This window comes from Lutra lutra, chromosome 1 (assembly GCF_902655055.1).
Source record: "Lutra lutra chromosome 1, mLutLut1.2, whole genome shotgun sequence".
Lineage (NCBI taxonomy): Eukaryota > Metazoa > Chordata > Mammalia > Carnivora > Mustelidae > Lutra > Lutra lutra.
The window spans coordinates 29,270,162-29,292,907 of NC_062278.1; the positions used below are offsets into that span (position 1 = coordinate 29,270,162).

Sequence of the window (22,746 nt, forward strand, 5' to 3'; positions counted from 1 at the left end):
CATTAAGTCCCCATGATGATTATGTTAAGGAAATTGTGTTGTCTGTATTTATAATCCAATTATTTTCTTGTTATATTAGCAAAATTTTTATGAAATATCTACCTTGTTCAATGGTGTGTACATGCAATTTACCTAGCCTCACTCAATTTACTGTTTCGCAATCCATTTCTAATATTAATGCAGCAGTACTTTGAGAGTTTTCAAAACTCATCAAGGCAATAACCAATTAAACTTTCCTTAATTGTTTCTCCTGAATTATCTAGTTATACTCCTGTCTGTAGACACACGACCTAGGCCTTCCTATATTACTTTTGGTGCCCCCACCCCAGATGGGGTACTGCTTGGATGAAGTACAAGTTTCAAACCTGCTTCTTCTTTTCGTGTGTTCTGTGACCTATGAGAAAACGAAGGTCTAAGGAAGTGAAATAACTTACTCAAGAACCCATAATCAAATGGTTATGTCAGAATGGGGACTTTGGTTTCTCAGTTCTAATTCAGTGCTCCTAAGAGACATCATTTTTAAAAGAAGTGGTACTTTTTCTTTCTCTCTCTTTCTCACTTAGATTTTTGGGGGGGGGGGCGGTAAAAGGGGCTAGCAGTTATTCCTGATTACTTAAAACTAAGGATATTGAAATGATGATCAAGTAAAATGGAAGGAAGTTTTGAGGAAGTTGTAAAGCGTTCAACTTCCCTTTACATTTTTATTCTGTTAGAGAGAACAGAGGTTACGTAAATAACAAACAGACTCGGAAATCAGAAGCCTGTGAATTTTAAATTAATACATATTGATGCAAATGATGGACAAACTATACATGCTGAGAAGAGAAAACTTTAGGGAAAATATTTTTCCCAACTACAGTGCTTTTATAACCACAGTGGTTGATAAAAACTTCTAATTAAATAAAAAGTCTGGAATTCCTTAGGTTTATAAAATGACGTTCACCAAATGCTAAGTCTATTGTTCTGTGCCTGTTTCAAATTCATTTTTTAAACTATCCCAAGACGTTAGTGAGGGTAAATTATTTTTGCAAGCCAGCAAACAAGAAAAGATGTAGATTCAGAAATATTACTACAATTACTCTTTTAGAGGCATTTTATTGATAGACATAAGGACACGCTAGCTTTGTCAATTGAGCTATTTGAGAAGTGAAGAAATGCCAAGTGGGATGAATGATTCTGCTCCTTAATTGATCCATGATTTAGCACTGCACGGCTTAAGGTAATTATTTCTTCTTTACATTTGTCCTTCCAGAAGGTGACAATTCTCCAACATACTCTTATAAATGCCCTAGAGTTCATATGTGGAGAACTAGTACAGAGTAAAATAAAGTTAAGCAAAAGTTCTGTCGGTGCCTTCAGTGTCCATATGCACTTCTACACTTTCTTTAAACCTAAAGAGAACTCAAAATAAAATATTTGAATCTGACTAGTTTATATTATACATATTTTTCTCCCCCATAGGAATATACCTCAACACTTTTACTCAACGGTTATGAGACCCTAGAAGATTTAAAAGATATAAAAGAGAGTCATCTCATTGAATTAAATATTAAAAACCCGGAAGACAGGATGAGATTACTATCAGCTGCTGAAAATCTCCTTGATGAAGAAAGTAAGTGTGCACCCCTACTTTTCTCCTTAGCTGAAAATCGCTGTTCAATGTAAATAGTAAAATTATTAAAAACAAAGCCCCAGTTTTGTTTACAGAGAATCCTATCAAGCATTCTTTTCCATAAAATAAGTATTTTCTTATTTATTTGGAAACAACAACTCTGGTCAAGTCTATAATTAGGAAGAGGACTTTTTTCCCTTCCTGGACTCAGAAAATGGAGAGACTTTTCTGGGCATCTTATTTAGAGTCTGCGGAGCTATTAATTTATCCACAAGAGGATGTCTGCATTCCCAAAGACTGAGGGAGTTAGAGACAAATATTTAGTGACAGCATGAGCCATTAGTGAGAAATGTCATATGCAACTTTTGTAGAACAGCGCCGAGCATGGCTCTAAGCTAATGAGCCTTCGCCCCACACAGGAAAATTCATTTCATTACCATATAGTCACATCTTGTATGTGTTTATAGTATGCTTTCAAAACGTTATAATAGCTTGCAAAAATATTCAGCACTCACTTTTATTATCTGAGATGGTTCTCTGTATTTGTAAGTATAAACTGAAGATGGAGTAATGCGTGCACAGTCACTTACTAACTGCATTTGTAAAGACAGGATAGCTTTTGGCGCAACCATTGCCCAGTATGAACACTCCTCTCCCTGAATCTGGTCTGGCTTCTGAAACCCTGAGCTCAGGACGTACCAAACTCCTCAAGGAATATTTTGTAAGAAGAAAGAGGGATGTAGTGACTTTTTTTTTTTTTTTAAGAATTTATTTATTTATTTGACAGAGAGAGATCACAAATAAGCAGAGAGGCAGGCAGAGAGAGGAGGAAGCAGGCTCCCCGCTGAGCAGAGAGCCTGATACAGGATTCCATCCCAGGACCCTGAGATCATGACCTGAGCCGAAGGCAGAGGCTTAACCCACTGAGCCACCCAGGTGCCCCGGGATGTAGGGACTTTTAAAGAAGAAAAAGAACTCAGATCATCTAATCTAGCTTTCTTGTTCAAAAATAATATTACTCATGATCATTAACTACTTTTTTGAACCTGTTCTCTGAGTCAAACTTTGAGCCAAGATCTTTACATGTACGATCTTGTTTAATGTGCTCCATGGTTTTGTGAGTTAAGAGAGTACTGTCCCGTGTTTATAATGAGAAATGGAGATATAAGTGACTCGTCCAAGCTCACACACATAGTGAATTGTGGAGAGCCGGGACTGGTGTTTGTGATGCTACTCTACTTTCTACAAATAACAGCCCAGATGGAGAGCAAGGAGGAAAGTCGTATTTAGGACCCAGGCCTCCTGACTGTCTCTCAGTAGGTTTTCCCACATCCAGTCTCAAATGCTCCAAAATGGGCATAGTTACACAGCACGTGTTTCTGCACTGGCCTTTTATCTAGCAGGAATAAATTTACTTTTTTGGAAACCACATCGCGCTTTATTCTTACTCGCTGTCTTGAGCGTGCATAGAGCTTTGTCCTTTCCAAAGAGTTTTCGCACGTAAGGCTAATTTGACACCTGCAGAAGTTACCCCATTTTAGGTCCAGGCGTTCACGGGCGTTCTTTGATGTTGTGAGGAGAGGAGAGGGGGATGAGGTCACAGAGGCAGACAAAGGTCAAGCGTAAGAAGGCAGCCAGTTTCCTCAATAGTACAAGCCAAACAGTCCTGATCTGCGTAAACTGACGTAGCAGAATCTCTGGGGTAAATGAGGCAGTTTCTTTCACATCTTGTCATTTCAAAATGTCGTTCCGCACTAAGTCATGTCAGGCTAAGAAACAGATCCTGTAGATTTCTTGGAATTGGTAATGTGCAGTACCCTTGTCAATACCCTCCAGAATAATTTGATGTTGAAGTGGAGGGAGGGAAAAGGGTATTTCTCGAGCACTTGTACATACATTACTTTTCTTTGATAACACCATCTATATAGGGATTTTGTCCATTTCACAGATGAGAAAACATTTCAGAGATGAATTTCAAAGAGGCCAAAAACAGCTAGCTAAGTAGCAGAGCTGAAGTTTTAATCAGAGGCAGTCTGCTAAAAAAATCCAAGTTCTTTCTTCCACACATGCAAACTGGCAAATATAGAAAGAACAATGAATATCTGAAAATTGAAGTTTTCTACTGTGCCAGCTTTCTCAGGAGCTTCAGTTCAGTTTTCCATCTCAGAAAGTGGAAGTTCATACGTAAGTGAGAACAGAAACCTTGCAACAACATTACTGCCTGCAAGGTTCAAGACAACTATGGCTGCATTGCAACAGGGCTGGTGGATAGGAAGGGCCAGAGAGCCTGGGTGAGAAAGGTTTTTAGCCATGAAAACAGTGATCAGTCTGGACCCACAGCGGGAAGATCGGTCCAGGGCTGGAGGCTTGGTCCGTGTGTGGTGTCCACTTAATTTCTTCATTTCCCCCTCCCTCATCCCCCCTCTCCTTTCTATGTTAGTGAAAAAGTAATGATGTATAGGTAACAACATATATGAGAGGTAGGTGCAGTTTGAAAAACCATCTCACCCAAGTGCTTCCTTTGCAAGATGGGGAAACCAAAACCAGAGTAGCTAAGTAGCATTCTCAAGGTCACAAGTCTAAACTCAGGCTCCCACATCTATTAAAAACACATTCTACTGTACCTTGGAAATAAAACACAGTATCTCCAAAGCGCGATATAAAAAAGTACGAGTCCCCCAAATTATTTCCCTTATAAGACATTGGAAAATGGTATTTGAAGGTCACTAAAAGTTGATCATTTAACAATAGCCCGTAATGTACACATGGACACACACTGAGCCAAATGCTAGGGGATGAAAAATAGAAGAAAATGCCGATGCAACCAGTGTTTCTTGTCAACACGCAGCCCTGAGATTTTTCTTATTTTCATCTTACGGTCTAAAGTAGTATTAGAATATACATGTCAAAAAGATGCATACTGCATGTTAGGCTATCCTGACTGAAAGCTATTTATCTTATATGAAACTGCTTTGCTCAAGAAATAAAGAAGAATGACTTCTATTTGTTGATAAGATGGTGAGTTCTGATGATTCGGCCCCATGGTGCTGCGTGCATGCTTATTTTTATCTATTCTCTACTCTGTGAATCGTATCTCCTACAACCATGCTCAAGATTAAATGCACAACCTTCATGTACCTTGAATGATAAAGACCTTGAATATATGGTTATATAAAACTAAGATATTATTAAAAACAAATGCATGTCACAGTCATGGGTTAAAAATAGTTTTGTGTGTGTGTGTGTGTGTGTGTGTGTGTGTGTGTGTGTGTGTTAAGAATGGAGCATGCAGATTGGCCAGGATTTTATGTATGCATTTGATCTTGATCATTGAAGATAGTTTGGGGAATGTCCATAAATTCCTAGTTTAAAGCTTCAGTGCCTCTTAGATTGGGAACTGGAAAGTTTTGCTTTACCAACCCTCCAGTATAAAAATTGAGGAGAGTGGACACCTGTTTGCCAGGCAAGAGTTAAAACTTTGACATGATGGAGGAAAAACTGCAAGCCCCATGTGAGCCTTTAATACATCTGGAGGGACCCAGAGGGTAGGGGGAGTGGGACAGGGACCAAAACAGAAACCTAATACTTAGGGCAAGCAACTTTCCTTTTCTCTTAGGCCACAACAGATAGTGTTGTACCCACTCTGACCTTGAACACGAAAACTGGATTAAACTTTTTAGGCCACTGCTTGACAGGAGGTAAATTTGTTTCTCCTACAAGCTGATAGAAGGGCTGGTGAGTGGTGTTAGAGCTGATTACAGGATTACCTCTGGAGGAGGATAACGACTTTGGGGTTCTGCAATCCCGCCAAGGCCAATACCTGAACTTGAACTTGCTGAACTTGCTCCCGTGTTGCCTTAGAAGAGAGCAGAATTAGGTCACAGGCTCCCCCAGCTGGGAATCTAGATGAGGCTAGACGGGGAAGAAAAATTGGGGTGACGCTCGGCTTTTGAAGGAGCAAAAGAGCAGAATCTATTTATTTGGTGCACATTAGGCTTTCTCTATTTATCACCTGAATTTTAAAATGGTTTGTCAATTTTAAACAATTTTAAAATTGTTTGAATAAAGATTCCCCGTAAGAAAAGAGAATTTGAGTGTGTCTGTGTGTGTTCGTGCATGTGTTGTTCATAAACACAACCTTCGGGACACCTTTGCCTTGCTAATAAATGCTTCTTGCAAATAATCAGAGAGTTAACTGCTATTAATAGTAAATATTTTCTCTTTATTCTGAACTCGTTCCTCTTTTCCCACATTTAGAGGCACTTTGATGTGTCTTAAAAGTGTGTCTATGAGAATGCGTACTATTGTCCTCGGGGAAAACGTGTGATGGAACTATCTTGTTCTCCATAGAAGCACAGGAATAATTAAATTTTAAATCAGAGTGGGGGGAAAAAAAAGACTTAGTAACTGAAGGAGCAAACTGTCCTAGAAGCCATGAATCATGTATTTGAGGGAGCTGAGGAGAGGGGGAAGGGCGGCCTGTGTGCCAGACTTTTGGCACCAGCTGTGGTCACAGCAGCTCCACGTTGCTCAACTATCCCCAGTTGTGCCTTCCTGCCTGCCTACCTGCCTAAAACGATGCAGGGCAAGAGGCAGGTCCCAGCCAGGAACCTGGAGCATGAGCTGCCAGCAGGGGAGATCTGCAGCGATGCCAAGCAGCAGTCCAGCAGTTGGCCTGACAGCACGCCAGGGTAGCCTGGTGCCCCAGCCCCTGACATGCAGGCCTGGTGTTTCCAACCCACCTGCCATATGATTGGAATCTAGATTCCAGAAGCGTGGAGCTTTGGAGAAATGCAGGCTAATCATCTGCATACACGCAGTAGAGAAGGCACACGGGCATCTCACGTTTATGTATTTATCAATATGTATTTTATAATATCTCTAGTTGTAGCCGTTTAGCTTTATGCCATTCAGTTTCTTCAGATTTCTTTTTCATTTTACCCAAATTAAATCTTGGGGGGGGGCACTGCAAAGTTTAATTTACGATTGATGCCGTATTCCATATAACACAAAAAATAAAATGAAATGTAAACATTTTAAATCTTCTATCAGAGAACAGTGCCCAGAGTGGAGAGGCCATAGAATTGTCACCTCAGTCACCTAAGGCACTTGTAATGCACTTGTTTTTATATTGCACTATGACGGGGCGCTAGGGGTCCTTTGTAATGATTACCCTGGTCAAACAAGACTGAATCTTCTGTTACCACGTGCCTTCCCCAAAGCCCCTCCCACTGTGCTTTGCATTGAGTAGGTGGTTTACAGATGCTTGTAGAATGAAAAACATCAACGACAACAACAACAAACAAAAACACCCAGCAACAACAAAACAACAAAATCTTGCAGAATGAATTAACACAGAGGGAATAAAGAGATTTGTAAATCATAGGGAAGCTTTTTTCTGATTATAAACCTGAAGTCCCTAGCAATCCCGCCTCACAGATAAAAGTTTTTGTAGTAGGCAGATGGGTGTTGGTTTGGGTTTTTAAGATCTATGTTGTGTGTATGCTCACTGTGCATGCCTGTGTATATGCAAGAGTGTAAATGAATACATCTCTAGAGGATAATAATGTAAAACCTATCAAAGTTTGAGATGTGCATACTTTTGTATCCAGAAATTCCAGTTTTAGGAATTTGATGAACTTCAACATACAAGTGCTAAAACTGCGAGTTAAACTATTACTACTTCTAAAGCGTGAACTTCCATCAGTAATTGATTTGTTAAATTAATTAGTATATGCAAACAAGGTCCTACAAAGATACTAAGAGAATATAATGCATACTGACATAAAAATATGTTTAAAACGGGACACCTGCATGGTTTAGTCAGTTAAGTGTCTGCCTTTGGTTCAGGTCATGATCCCAGGGTCCTGAGATCCAGCCCCGCATGAGGCTCTCTGCTCAGCGGGGAGCCTACTTCCCTCTCTCTCTCTGCCTGCCTCTCTGCCTACTTGTGATCTCCCTCTCTGTGTCATATAAATAAATAAAATCTTAAAAAAAGAAAAAAAGATGCAAAGAGAGATGTTCAAAAACAGGGAGTGTCATTTCAACTCCTATTTTCTCATGACCTCAGGAAAACAAGAGCAACTGGTGGTTATTCCATGAAGGGATTCCTGTTTTCCATTTGTTGTTTTTCCAAATGACATGAATACCAAAAAGTCATTATTATAAAATTAACATGTTCAGGTGATTTAAGGACGTGCTTAAGATGAAATCAGAAATAACCTAGAGGGGCGCCTGGGTCGCTCAGTGGGTTAAGCCGCTGCCTTCGGCTCGGGTCATGATCTCAGGGTCCTGGGATCGAGCCCCGCATCGGGCTCTCTGCTCGGCAGGGAGCCTGCTTCCTCCTCTCTCTCTGCCTGCCTCTCTGCCTACTTGTGATCTCTGTCTGTCAAATAAATAAATAAATAAAATCTTTTAAAAAAAAAAAAAGAAATAACCTAGAGTTGCGCCATATTGTCTGCTGAATGGTCCTCCTTGAAAAACACTGCCTCTGGACAAATAAATACAGCCTAGATACCTAGAGAATGTCTGAGTTTTGTTCTGAGTGACCCAAGTGGGGCTCCAACATGAAGCTGGGGTTTGAGCAATCCTCAGAGAGGATGACATAGGCTTGGTTTTGCCTCTTTGAAGACGGCACCAGGAGAGAAGAAGGGGACAAGAATTCAAAGAGCCAAGAGATATCTTCATTTGAATTTCAACAAAATTTCTTATTTGATCTTTAATACCTATTTCCTTTAATTAACCTAAACATCACAATCTTTTTATTTAAAAAATTGCTTACTGAGCACTTGCATTGGCCAGGCATTTTCTTATGCCCTATAGATTGCATTATTTTATAGTTTCCCCAAAGAAACAGGAGCCTAAAGAAACAAAAGCTTCATACATAAGGCACACAAGACAGTAAAGTCAAAATCTGGAATATTTGCATGAAGAAAGTTGAGAAGAAAACCTATGTCAATATAGGACAGATTTCTTTCTTTTGGATATGAGAAATTTTTCCCAGAATTAGGATTTAGTTTGAATTCTTTAAAGCTTTCTTCACATTTAATATAATTGAAATTGCCTATACTTAATTAATTAAATGTCACAATTCCAATATAATTATTTTATGAATAATTATATTAGCTGTCTTCTGTTTTAATCACCATGCCACTTTTTATCTTTATCGATGACTATCTTAAAATGTTGAGCCATGGGCTTTACATGATTCCATAAAAATCCGGGTAAGAAATAAAATATTTTATATTCAAATGAGTTCTTTATGACAAAATATTTCCTAAATAATTTCCTCTTAACCTAATTATTCTTAACCTTAACTTAACCTAATTTTATTCTTATGATATAGAGTACAGAAATGTCTGGGATTGCTTTCTGGCCTTCTGATGATGTCTGCTCTTAGCTGCCAGCAAAGAGACACCCTTTTTCAAATTATGTAATAATTCTCCAATATACCTAGATTTGAAAATGTATAGCCTTTGGAAGATTCGCAAACCATGCAGGGGCTTTACTGAAAAACTATACCATCTTAATTTTTTGTTGTTTTTTAATTGAAATATAAGACATTATAGGTGATGTGAGAAATATAGAGAAAATCTATCTAAAATGTTAACACTTTCATTTGTGAATTATAAGCATAAGTCTGTTGGTCTTCACATAATTTTAGTAATAGAATACTTAAACATATAGATTGTTCTTTTTAACTTAACATATCATCAGAAACATTTTGATATAAAAAAAGATGCATTCATATCTCATATGGTAAGTCTGTAATTTTGGAGGCAAACTGTTTCTTATTCCAATGTGTTATTTGCCTGGTTAGCTCAGATGATTGGACCATGGGCCAAAACTGATGAAGGTTATAGTTTCAATTTCTAGGTAGGTCAGTTAGCTTTACTCTGTTTCATGGCCACATGAAGGGACTAAATGACTTAGAAAGAAAATGTGGACACAATAGCCTGAATTTATCCCCTGTGCTGGAAAAAGTACCCATAGTACAAGACCTAGGTTTGTGCCAATCTGGAAGTCATTAGCGTCAGGACGGAAAAAACAACAACAAAAAATAAAGCAAGAGAAGAAAAACCCTGACCCCCCCCCCCCCCGCAAACACAAAAACTGAATGCTATATAGCTTTCATTTCCATAATATAACATAAAGACCTGCCTTTTCTTTTTATAGTTAGAGTCAAGGGGCTCCAGCTGATCACCTGCCTAAAATTATTGCAAGCCTGGTGGGAAGCATTCAAGGAGGCATAGTCATGTTTTCATTTCACTAGGAAATCATTTAGCAAATTACTGCTGTCCTGTAAATTGCTGTGCTGCGTAACTTTCATACTGAGAAACTATTTCCCTTTTTCCATAAAAATTGCAGAGAAAAGGTTCCTATAATAAATAACCTGTATTTAAAACAAACCAATTCCCAGAATTTTGGGACGGTGATAGAGCACTTCTCAGGTGAAAGTAAAAACAAATACATTTTATTACCAATATTTAAAAACTATATATTCTCTGTTAAAGTCAGATTTTCATTTATTGTTTATTTACTTTGTTACCCTTTGAGGGGAATGGAGAGAGGCTTCTGAAGACAAAATAACAATCTAAGTACTTATTTTTGGAAAGAAAAAGAACTAAGTTTGGAAATCAGAGCTCTTTAAGCCCAAGTCTTAAATCTTGAAGAGAGTCCCACAATCAGTAATCAGCCTAAATAGAACACGGTATTGGGAGCAATTTTTACTATGCCAAGTTCTGTCTAAAATGTCTGTCTGAAGGGAAATAACTTAGTTCTTTTAACTTTGTGACGAGGTGATAGGCCCAAATATAATCTGGAGAAAGATGGCCTAGGATCACATTCCAAGTATGGTGAACCCTGCTGATGTAGCAGTAAGCATTACAAAAGGACTAATTTCTCTGGCCTTTTCCAGAAGCACTTGGATAATGAAACACAGAGCTGGTTCTTCCACTTCAGTGGCAAGAAGACAGAAAAGCAGAGGCAGGGGAGAAATCTTTCCTTCAGAGAAAGAGGTCCCATTTCAGTGCTGTCTTTTTGTAACAGAAAGCTTTGGAAACAAAATTGAATGACTGATATTCACAAACACTAATGGATATTAAGAAGTTTCACTCTAAACTTAAAGGTTGCTAAGACTAATAAAGAGAAAATGCTTCATGGTGGCTAAAATTTTTAAACAGTCACATTCGATGCATAGTAAAAGTAAAGGTCCTGATATCTAGAACTTGTTATAACATCACTGGACTTAAATAACTGATACTTGAGTCCACAGTTTAAAAATGTTGTGCAAACTGGGAGAAGGTTCAGAAGAATGGCCTAAGCGTGGTTTTATTGTTGCAAATTAAGGCTTCGAGGAAAAGAGTAAAAGAACTGTTATGATTCAGTTTGAAGATGAGTCGACGAAAATGATCTTTATCATTTTTTCCCGACCTTTCTCAACCTGTGTTCCTCATCTAAACCACAGAGTACAAAAACTAATGTGACTCTTTTCTCAGTTCTTCTGTGGATGGTCCATAAAAGAGTACCATTCTAGATCCATTGAGGAGATGTGAATTCATTACATACAAGGCTGCCTTCGGGCACCACGACTCAATTCTCTCTTGTAAAGGATGTTGATAACAATTGGATACACAGTAGAACATAATGTTGGCAAGATATCTGAAGCCTAGAAAATGCACTTAAAGAAACGGGTTATCTGTAGACAAGATAAAGGGTGGATTTCCTAAAGCTAAATGACTTAGCATTTTACTTTTATAGAGTCTGTTGAGGAAAATTACAGTTTCCTTCTTCCAGGATTTTGGAGCTGGGATTTATTTTCTTCTCACCAGAATAGGATGAAGTGCGTAGTCTCTGAAGGCAGAGGTCTTGTCCCGCCCTGCAATGGGTGCGTTTGGTTCTTCCCAAGTGGAGTTATTCAAATGTCTAACATGGAGAAACTCTGAGGGTAGAAGGGGAAAGAACTAGGTATGCTGATAGGGCTGATGGGTAGTGGCCTGAGATACATCTCCTCCCCAAGGAACCCATCTCATGATGCGGGGAAGGACACATTTACCCGTTTCAGGGAAGTCAAGGAAAGAAACTTGACGTTGACCAAGAGAACTCTGACGGTAAAGGCTTCTTGAGAAGATTAGAACTTCATAGTCCTGCCTAGGTTCTTCAAAATATCTTTCGTGACATCTCTAGTATTAATTTTTTTTTTCAAAGAAAATGTTGAATCTAGACTACTGACTTGATAACACAGTTACCAATCTGAATATAAATAATTGTTCTTCAGAATTATAAAGATGTAGAAGACAAACTAAATAAGGCAGAGTCAACGAAAATGGTGGTGTTTTACTATCTAAAAGCAACCTGGTTTCTATGTTGATTTTTCTGGTGAACGCAGACATCGGAAAATTCCAAATACTTTTTAAGTTTTTTTTAAGTTAAATTCCAAGTAATTGAAATCCTACTCTCTGTTGTTGCCCAGAGAGATATTTTATTCATGACTCCACGTTATCGTGATTCTAGAACTGTCCACAAAGATCACTATTGAGTTGGATTATACATTTAAACTACAAATGACTTTTTCTAATGTTACTTTAAGGAGTATTTGGACAAGGCATCAGTCAAACTGTGGATACAATCTGCTTTCTCTGGCAACTTATCATTAATGTAAAATGAGAGTCCATATTGATCTTCGCTTATGCAAGCAGTTCACATGAATTCCATGAAACTGCAAGTGAGCAAAAAAAAAAAAAAAGGCAAACTTTGTCTTCTAGGAAAGCAGGGCTTGAATATTTGAGTGCAAATATCTCTTTTATAATAAACAAATATATTGTTTACTCACAGAAGTTTCAAATGTAACGAAGTCAAGGTTGGTACAGTTAAAATAGCTCAAAGACGAATGAGTACATGAATTAAACTTGTTTTGCCTTCTCCTAAATGCTGCCCTCTTTTCCATTTATAGCTATTCAAGAGCAAGAAGATGAATCTGTGCCCCTATCCTTAAACCCAGACAACTCCTTAAATAAGTCACAGTTAGACGACTGCCCAAGGGACTCTGGTTGTTATATCTCATCAGAAAATTCAGATAATGGCAAAGAAGATCTGGAGTCTGAAAATCTCTCTGACATGGTACGGAAGATTACTATCACAGAGCCAAGTGACTGAACACACATTCTCAACTATATATCTACAAACGCATTCCATTTTAACTCTACTTGAACTAAAAGATCAAATAAATGGGAGAGAAAGAAAACATTTGGCGATACAACCTAAAGAGAAAGTGTTTTAATCTGAATGATTTTATATAAAAGTTCATGTCTCTAACATTCCCAATTATTGTAAATAGTATGTATATTTATTATTTTAAATGCTACATGTTAATATTTCACTTGCCTATATTAGAAAAGGCATAGTATAAGTCTTTGATATGTGTGACATAAGCTATATTCAGCTTTGTTTAAGTGTGAAATGATAAATTCTGCAGGAAAAAAACTCTTTTTTTCATACTTGTTGGTTTTGCATTTGTGTCTATTATTCAATAAATAGTAATGAACCATTTGTCTGTTTAACCAACTGTCCAAGCAGCATTCACACTCATTTTTATACTTAATGGGAAAGCGTGAGTTAATACTGGAGACATTTTATCCTGATCCACGGTGGAGTTTTAGAAATTATTTTTTGCTAATTTCTTCACTGTTATCTGGTATAAAAGTAGAGATAACAAGATATTGTTGACTCTCGTTGAGTAAAATGAATTTTAATAATTGTACAGATGTTTCATCTTTAATTGTAAATATTTTTAATTGTGAATACCTTAATTTTAAAAAATAAAAATAACTATGTGCATTTGCTATTTTCCAGACTACTAGTACTTAAATGTATTTTTATATTAGACCTCTAGACAAAATATCTATTACCAGAAGTTTTATAGTCTGTCTGATATACAGCATATATATGTGTATACGTATATACACACATATATATATGATTCCCAAATGAATTACCTCACTTCCATCTGTCTCCTGAACCCCAGGTCTGTGTTATCCGACTTCCTGAACACTTCTATGTATTGGTCAGCTCAGTCTGCCATAATAAAATATCATAGACTGGGTGGCTTAAACAACAGAAACTTATTTTCTTAGAATTCTGAAGTCCAAAAGTTCAGGATCATGTTGCAGCATGGCTGGATTCTAATGAGAGTTCTTCCTGGCTCACAGACAGCTGCCTTCTCACCATATCCTCACACGTCAGAGATAGCAAGCTTTCCGGTGATTTTTCTTAGAACGGCACTGATCCAATCACGAAGGCCCCACCTTCACATCCTCATTTAAACCTAATTATCTCCCCAAAACACCATCTACAAATACCATATATGGGGGCTAATGCTTCAACATTCTAATTTGTGGGGAAAGGAGTCCAACATAGGACTCTAGAAGCTTCAGATCAACATAGCCAAATCTCTTGACTTTTCTCTAAAAATTTGTCTCTGCTTTTTTATTCCAAACAAAGCTCTTTCTTTAATGACGCCAATACCCAACCAGTTACCCCAAACAGAAAATCATTTCTCATATCATCTCATATATACCCTTCTCATAGATTCAATTCTCACAGATTCAGTATGTAATCAAGTCCTACCTCTAGAAGTGCTTTGCCATTCATGACTTTCTAACCCTTCCTATGGTTGCTGTCTTGCTTTAGGACCTCATGAGCTCATTTATGAAATAGTGCAATAGCTTTCCAACTGACCCCTATTCTACCAGTGCCCTACCTTTTAATCCATCCTCCACCCAGCCTCCAGAAAGGTCCAACATGTAAATCAAATCATGACTTCCAGCTTGAAGTTGTTTTTGTTTTGTTTTGTTTTATAGCTCCTCACTATCTTCAGTATAATTTTTGAACTTTCTTCCAGGGTATATAAGGTTCTTCTCAACCACTTTTGACCTACCCTATGAATCATATCTTTCCTCCCCCTCCTCTTACTCTACACTCTCTATAATCTACTTGCAATTCCACAAATTCACAATTTCTTTTGGGACTTCTCTTATGCTATTTATTTTCCTGGAGTGGCTCCTATTTTTTTTTTTATATCCAAGAGTCTCCCTTTGTTTTCTGTTTTAAGATTCATCACAAAAGTCACTTACTCTGTGAAGCCTTCCATGATTTCCTTTGGTTTTCTCCTCTGGGTTTCCTTAGCAACTTGTATTTCTGTTGGTCATAGCACTTTATTATACTTTATCTATTTCAGAGGCACTTATCTTTCCACAAGACCACGATCTCCTTGTGACAGCTTTGTAATCTGGTGCCTGGTATTAGACCTGTACAGAGTGGGCATTTAGGAAGCATTTGCTGGAGGGCAACGAATATAATAATTATTCCCATATAACGGATTCTGTATTTACATCTAAATCAATGTACTTAGTCTATAGGTAAATACCTTCCAATGTGATCTAAACATTTCTTTAATAAATAAAACACAATACCTTAGGAAAAATCAGGAAACACAAAGTGTTATTTCGAATGCTGGGAGACATTATTACACTGTTAATTTCTAGTATATTTTTCCAGATCCATGAGATTTACTCCCAAATGCAGTGCCCAGGTCAGGAGTAAATCACATGCCTACACCTATCCTTCCCCCTCCACAGCAGGAAATAGTGTTTCAATTTCAAATTTCCAACATGCTGCCTCCATCCTGGTCCTGCTCCTAACTATGGCTACAACTCTAAATAGATTATTCTAGGACCTCCTTGAACACAGCACAGCCTCTGACCATAATTTTTAAACTTTAATCAACCTGCTGCCTCAGGGAATTCTAGAGAGTACAGCTTCTTTATGAGGACAGCAAGAAATTTGTAGGTTAGGAAGCATGTAAGGAACTGTTTGATTGTAAAATGGTAGAAATCACTGGTGAAGCTTACCCAGCCACAGTTTCTTTTCCTTCAAAATAAAGATCTGGTACCCAGTTCGAGGATTTTGGGAAATGCTTTTGAGCAGAAGTGCTGCAAAGGCCTTGAGGAGGCTGAGGAAGAGGAAGAGAGACTGGATTCCTACAAAGAGAGAAGGAGAGAGGAGTGGAAACACCATGAGGTTCAAGTTGCCAGAAGGACAGCCCCATCACATAGCACAGTGCTGAAAAGGACACCTGTAGCAAAAGCATATCTCACACTAAAGGAGTGCTGCGGCCCTTGATTTTACCTGTTGGATCCCTGCTGCTCGCTTTCCTTGGGTTTTTCTCTCGACCATGCAAGCTGGATAAAGAGAAGCAAAAAGGCTAGACATAGTTCAGCCAAGGTTGTAAGGTAGTTGAAAGACTTAGACTTTTGGCTGCTTTTGACTAGGAGACAGACAGGAGTCTTAGCCTTTCAAGAGTGGATGGGAAGGTGGTTAGAAAGTAACATTTTCATGGTTCCCAGATGGCTTTGTGTTTCCAGATTGAAATGTGGTGAGAGTCCTGGTCTCAGTCATTTCTTTATTCACACAAAAATTCTGAGACATGGAACGCATATGCTGCCCAAGACTATGCCAATGAAAGCCTCTGGATCATAGAATCTGCACGAAGATCTTGCCACAGCCTGTCACTGAATAAGCTGTCTCTCGGTACAGAAAGATTGTAAAACTGTCCTGGGATGCCGTGATTGCTCTGATCCCAAGAACATCTTATGTTTACAAATTCAAGTATGTGGTGAAAGTATGCCTAGTTAGAGAAATTTTAATCCAGATAAACGGATAAAATCTCCATAATACGTTTTTTGTTAAGAACAAAAATGAACTCTTTTAAATTCTGCCCCCTCGATTCTATTGCCGATACAAGTACCAATATATTTTCACTCTGAAATTTGTTATCAGAAGCTTTTCTTTTTTATCAATTAAATTTCCAAGATGGTTAATAAAATAACTCTTAAAACTTCTAAAATGATAGTCAGCTCAAGATTATCAGGTTTTAGACAACATCTAATTCACTGAGGTTAGTCAAGCGCCCTGCAACTTCCTGAGTGAGGCCAAATTGATGACATGATGACATTTCATGTTGAGAAACTTCCGTTACAAGCCTAAGTTCTGAGAAAAATAATATGAAGAAATTGTAGATACTCTGTCATACCACACACGCACACTCTTCCATCCCCTCTACACCATCAAAGAAAACCGTTCAACTAATCAGGACGCACAGGATGTCATGCTAGAATTATGTAAAGGTTGAGACAAAAATGAATAGGAACTAAATATAGATAAAAGAACAGCAGTTTCTAAAATATGACCAGGTTTCTTGGTTACCGAAATAAGATAAAAGGAACCCTTACTTTAGGCTACCCCCTGTCCTACCACTGAATTCATCTGATCACATCCAATGTTGACCTAGAGGTCCTGGTTTGAGCACTGTGTGACTTTGTGTAAGTCACTTAGCCTCTGAGTTTAGGTTTTTTGGGTTTTCTTATCCTCTATGAAATATAATACTAACATTTCATATATCTGTGCTGCTTAAATGAGATAATGTACACAAAACATTCAGCACAGTGCATGTCATGTGAATAAAAACTGATATCTGAACACAAAATGAAAGCAGTGCACATGTTACCATAATACAGGCCTGGGCTTGTAGTGATTTGAAATTCTTCAGACACCGATTGTCTGAGGGCTAGGATAACCGTGTTGTGCCATAGCAGTGAGAATCAGCGGATTTAACAGAACCTCACAGATAATGACCATTTTGTCATGACAGAATATTTTTTTGTCGGGTTCTGATAGATTAGAAAGAGGCCATGTTGCATTTAGTTTTGATTCCTCACACTTGGCACACAACAAGAATAATCATTTTTTTAAAGATTTTATTTATTTATTTGACAGACAGAGATCACAAGTAGGCAGAGAGGCAGGCAGAGGGAGAGGGGGAAGCAGGCTCCCTGAGAGCAGAGAGCCTGATGTGGGGCTCGATCCCAGGACTCTGAGATCATGACCTGAGCCGAAGGCAGAGGCTTTAACCTACTGAGCCACCCAGGCACCCCAGGAATAATCGTTTTTGAAGACCAAACAATTTGAGTATATAAATAACTGCTTATATTCATGAATAAAATTAAATCAATAAAAGATGTGGGGTTATTACTCCTAATACTGCACCTTGGGCCCTCCCTGGTCTTTACAATATGGAGTCGCAGTTCATTGTGCTGTAACCCACACAGAAGCCCTTAGAAGGACACCCTAAATGCAGATTTTTACATATTTACAAAGTTAATGGCACTTAGGCAAATGATCTGCCGTGGGAAAATCACAGTGCAGAGGAAAATAACAAGCTTTTCATCACTCTCCCTTTCTTTCTTCATCATGCAAACGTCTCACATTTGAATCACCAACAGTCTGAGTATTAGTGGATCTGCATGATGTCTATCGTAAATTAAGAAGCCATGATGGAAAAAACTTTTAAATGGCATTAGTGTGTTCAGAGATCTCCTTTGACCTCCTGGGATCCCTGGTAGGCCTGAAATGCAGGGCACTGTTCCCTCAGAGGGACGGAGTAGAATCCTGATGCAGAAGGCAAACGGGATCGTTTTCCTCTTCGACTTTTTGGGCACCACGCCAAGTGAATGGGCAGGAATCATTCCATTTGCAGAGTAAAATGGGGTGAAAAGCACTTCTGGCACACTTTGTCCATATAAATTATACTTGTTTGCAATTCATCAACTCCTTCTCTACTTTATATCCATATGTAATGTAAATGATCGTCTTTCTCTGAAGCTCCATAATGATGCGCAGCTCCAAAATGTGATATAATCAGCTAAAAGAGAGCAGATGGAAGTTTTTCCCCCAATATGCATATTCATAAAAAAATAGAGAACTCAACAAAAGGAGATACATAAGTACTTGTACCCGGAGGGCTGCTGCATGGGCTTATGTACAAAAGTAAGTGGGTTTTCTGCAACTATTTCATTCTTGAAGCCTTTACTCATTCATTCCTGCAACAATCATTGAAAATGCTCTCAAAAAAAAAAAAAAAAAAAAAAAACCTGCCCTTCCATAGAGCAAAAGATACATTTTCCTTAAGTTTGTTTTTTGTTTTTTGTTTTTTGTTTTTTTTACTGCACCTTAGAACTCACGGTTCAGGAAATAATGGTTAGAATATTTTACTAGGGGAAATATGATGAAAAGGTAAACCATGGAAAAAAGTGAAGATTTCACTGTCCCTTTAGCAACATAGACTACAGACATTAAAATTCCCACTGTTATACTAGAAAAAGCTATATAGAGAGAATAATGAACTGTCTGGATAGCATTAACTATATATGTATATATTTTAAATATCTGATTCCTCAGAGGGTAAGGTGGTTCGGCCACTAGAAATTTTGTTAATGGAAACAGCAGTAGGAGATATTGTGAAAGAAGGCAACCATAAAAGAAAATTTAAGAACTGAGTGAAACAACAACAAAGAGACACAAGGAAATCATTCAAAGTGTGGCTATGAGTTTTGGTCTTGTAACCAAAGAAGTGGTATTTAGACCAAAATTAGATGTTTCTGACCATGTATGTCTTCTTCCAGAACCCCTCTCCACATGTGAAACCCTGATGTTCATTGAGAGAGGCTCCGCTATGGACTACATCCTTGATCTGTGCCCTCAGGTTCCTGTTGGGAACAATGAGTGGGAAGCCCCATTAGGAGACTTGGGGGTTGGGGGGAAAGGAAACTGGGGGGAGAGAGGAATGAGGTCAGTGTCTTTATTTGCTCCATGACATCACCTTGTGTTACCTGTCTCAATCAAAGGTCACTAGTCACCTAAAATTGTCATTCTGTATCTGACTCTTTCCTTCCGATTTTGGTAATTGCTCCTTTCTCTCATCTCCAAAAGTTTAGAATTAACAACAGCTCTGTGGCTTGTTAGCTCACTATCTGCACAGACTTTAATGGTTCCCTTACCCTCCACCCTGCCCATATCTTTGCAACTAGTCCCTTTATAAATAGGCCGTCCTTGAATTATCCTAATTTGATCATGCCATCGACCCTGTTGGTAGCCAGACTAGTGCCCTGATCCGCTACCACTCATGACTTTCAGTTACTTAGGTCATGTTCTTGAGTCTAATGAGCACTGCTCTGTGAGTCCAGCATAACTTTATTTACATGGTCTCAGATCATTACTATCTGTCTCACTATTAGCCTCCACCCTTACTGACCAACAGCTTCAGGGTAAAGCATTTCCACTAACACTAGCGAAACTCATGCCCTTTACCCCCTTTCAATTCCTTATCCACCTGTCTCATGAGTCCACACACATATTTCTCCTTTTTTCCACACAGCTAAGAATCCCTGGAATAGGGATGAATGGCAGCACATAAATGGAGGTTTTCGTGGTGCAACTGAGCCAACCTAACCGCATAGAACACATGTTCTATCTTTTACTAATAACCAAGCTCACAGTATTTTGCTATGAAACATGGGGTCATTTCTATTGGGACAATATACCATCTACCAACATTAATATCCATCCATCAGCTATGTAATAAAACAGAATGAACTTTGCTGCTTTTACCTAATCAGAAATATCTGACATTAATAGCAATTGGGGGTTTTTTGTGAATGTGATTGCACATGGATACTGGAATTTTACTAGCAACTTTTCGTTGCTGAAATTCTTAATTCTAAGTTATATTTCACCTACTGTACCACTCACTAACATGGGTCTCTCAGACACAAAGCTTTGAGCCTCTTAATCTCAAAAGAGGTTATTGTAAAATATGGATGCCCAGATAATTTGCATGATTAATGAAAATATGTTTTAGAATATTAAACATTTAAGATGTTAGCATTTAGTAGGCTTTCTGACAGAAGTTAAAAGACTATTAGAATGACTGATGAATTGCTACAGTACATTAGCCCTCAGAACAGGGAATGTGCTAGAGGACATTTATGTAACTTCTTAGTGTTCTTGGTTTTGGTGTTTTTTTTTCCTCTCTCTCTCTCTCTTTTTTTCTTTCCCTTTCCAACTAAGCTGTCCTTTTTTGACCTTGGATCAGTTGTAAATGACCAGGCAGGGAACTTTGCAAAGTTTGGAGAATCTTGAAAATTACATGGAAACCCAATGACAGAGGGACAAAGAAAGCAATTGTATTAGCCATACCTAATAGCTGGTACATAGTAGGAGATGAATAAAAATGTATCAAAGAAATGAAACATCTTCTTTCACGGTTCAAATACCTTACCTCAACACAGTGGGAAAAACGAAACAGAAAATTCTTCCTTGTTCAGCGACAAGGTCACTGACAGTTTAGTGGTTCATAACCAGGGAATATAGATACACTTGCTCTTTCCACCTGTTAGGAACTGGGTTTCAGAATGAAGCTCCACCAACTGATCTCTTTCTGGAGGCCTTTGTTTTTTATTGCTGCAGAGCTCATCAGAACCTATTTAGTCAGTTATGTCCTCCTCTTGTTATCCTTAGAGATGAAACATGCCAGGAAGGACTCTCATGGAGGTGTTCATCTCCCCTCTGGGTAAAAAGTGAAATACCATTGAAAAGGCGGGACCACAAAAAATACCAAAATAAATCTTTAAGGTAGGAGCAATAAACTGCCTAATGGCCTTGCTTTGGGAGAGACAATTAACATTACTTTAATTTATGTGAAGTATTATCATGAAGTTATGAGCTCCCTCTCTGAGCCCTACTTGCCAAAGCCTGCTTCTTTCCTTATAGCATTTCCCTTATAGCATTATTTACATTATAGTTTCTCCAGCACTCACTGATTACAAGGTACCTCATTCCTGTGTCAGTGAGCATAGAGAGAAATGCACTATTATATATCATCTAGAATCCCACTACTTAGTAACACAAAAATGGGCAGCACAAAAATGAAGTAGGCTGAATAATTGCCCACCCGCCCCAAAGACAGAAGATCCTAGTCTAACAGAACCTCATAAGTGTTACCTTATTTGGGAAAAGGGTCTTTGCAGACGTGATTCAGCGTGGGATATTGAGATAGGGAGATTCTCCTGAATTGTCTTGGTGGGCCCTAAATATAATTATAAGTGTCCTTATAAGAGAGAGAAAGAGATTTCTTTCACAATGAAGAGAAGGCAGTGTGAAGACAGAGCAAAGAAGGCTGTAGGTGCTGCCTTTGACGATTCAACTGATGGGCCATACACCGAGGAATGCTGACAGCTTTCAGAAACTGCAAGCAGCAAGGAATGGATCCTCTTCTACAGACTCTACACGTGTGGCCCTGCAGACATACTTGGAATTTTGGTCCAGTGATAACTGATTCTGAACTTCATACTTCCAGAATAAGGAGAAAATAAAATTCCATTGTTTGAAGCCATCCAGTTTGTGATCACTTTTTTTGAAGTCTTTATTTATTTATTTGACAGAGACACAGCAAGAGAGGGAACACAAGCAGAGGGACTGGAAGAGGGAGAAGCAGGCTTCCCCCCGAGCAGGGAGCTGGATGTGGGGGGCTCTATCCCAGGACCCTGGGATCAAGACCTGAGTCGAAGGCAGAAGCTTAATGACTGAACCAACCAGGCATCCCAAGTTTGTGATAATTTGTTATGGCAGCCACAAAAAACTCATACAGTAAGTTAAACAATCCCAGCCTTAAACAAAAGGTTAGTGACCCCTAGTCATGGTCCTTACTAGCAGACCATGGGGAAAAAATTATATTATTAACAACCAGTTTAATGCAAAAGAATATTAACATATATATCTGTTGAAACCTATGTATATTGTTCTTTACTTATATGTGTGTTATGTGAATATACTCAAGCAACTCATTTTTTTAAACAGGAAAAAAGGTTCTTTCAACAAAATAATGAATTTATAAATATGAAAGTCAAATACATACTATTTTTATCCTTCAGATGTTTCAAAATTTCATTTACTAAGAGTATGCTTTTTTCCATCCCCTCCTAGAATAAAGCTATTATGGGCTAAAGGATAATGCAAATTTAAAACATTCTTTTTTTTTTTTTTAGACTTTATTTATTTATTTGACAGAGAGAAAGAGATCACAAGTAGACAGAGAGAGAGAGGGAAGCAGACTCCCCGCCGAGCAGAGAGCCAGACGCGGGGACCCTGAGATCATGACCTGGGCCGAAGGCAGAGGCTTAACCCACTGAGCCACCCAGGCTCCCCTAAAACATTCCTGTAAAGCAAAAATACCCTGATTTTGG

At 38.3% G+C, this 22,746-nt stretch overlaps 1 protein-coding gene across 1 annotated transcript in view; it reads left to right on the top strand.

Moving 5' to 3' along the window:
* Positions 1-13,170, top strand: part of SAMSN1 (SAM domain, SH3 domain and nuclear localization signals 1) — a 147,540-nt gene extending 134,370 nt beyond the window's left edge. The window contains 2 exon segments of the mRNA XM_047722022.1: positions 1,462-1,612; positions 12,564-13,170. Coding sequence (XP_047577978.1) covers positions 1,462-1,612; positions 12,564-12,766 — 354 coding nt within the window. The 3' untranslated portion in view covers positions 12,767-13,170.
* The last annotated feature ends 9,576 nt before the right edge of the window (positions 13,171-22,746 follow it).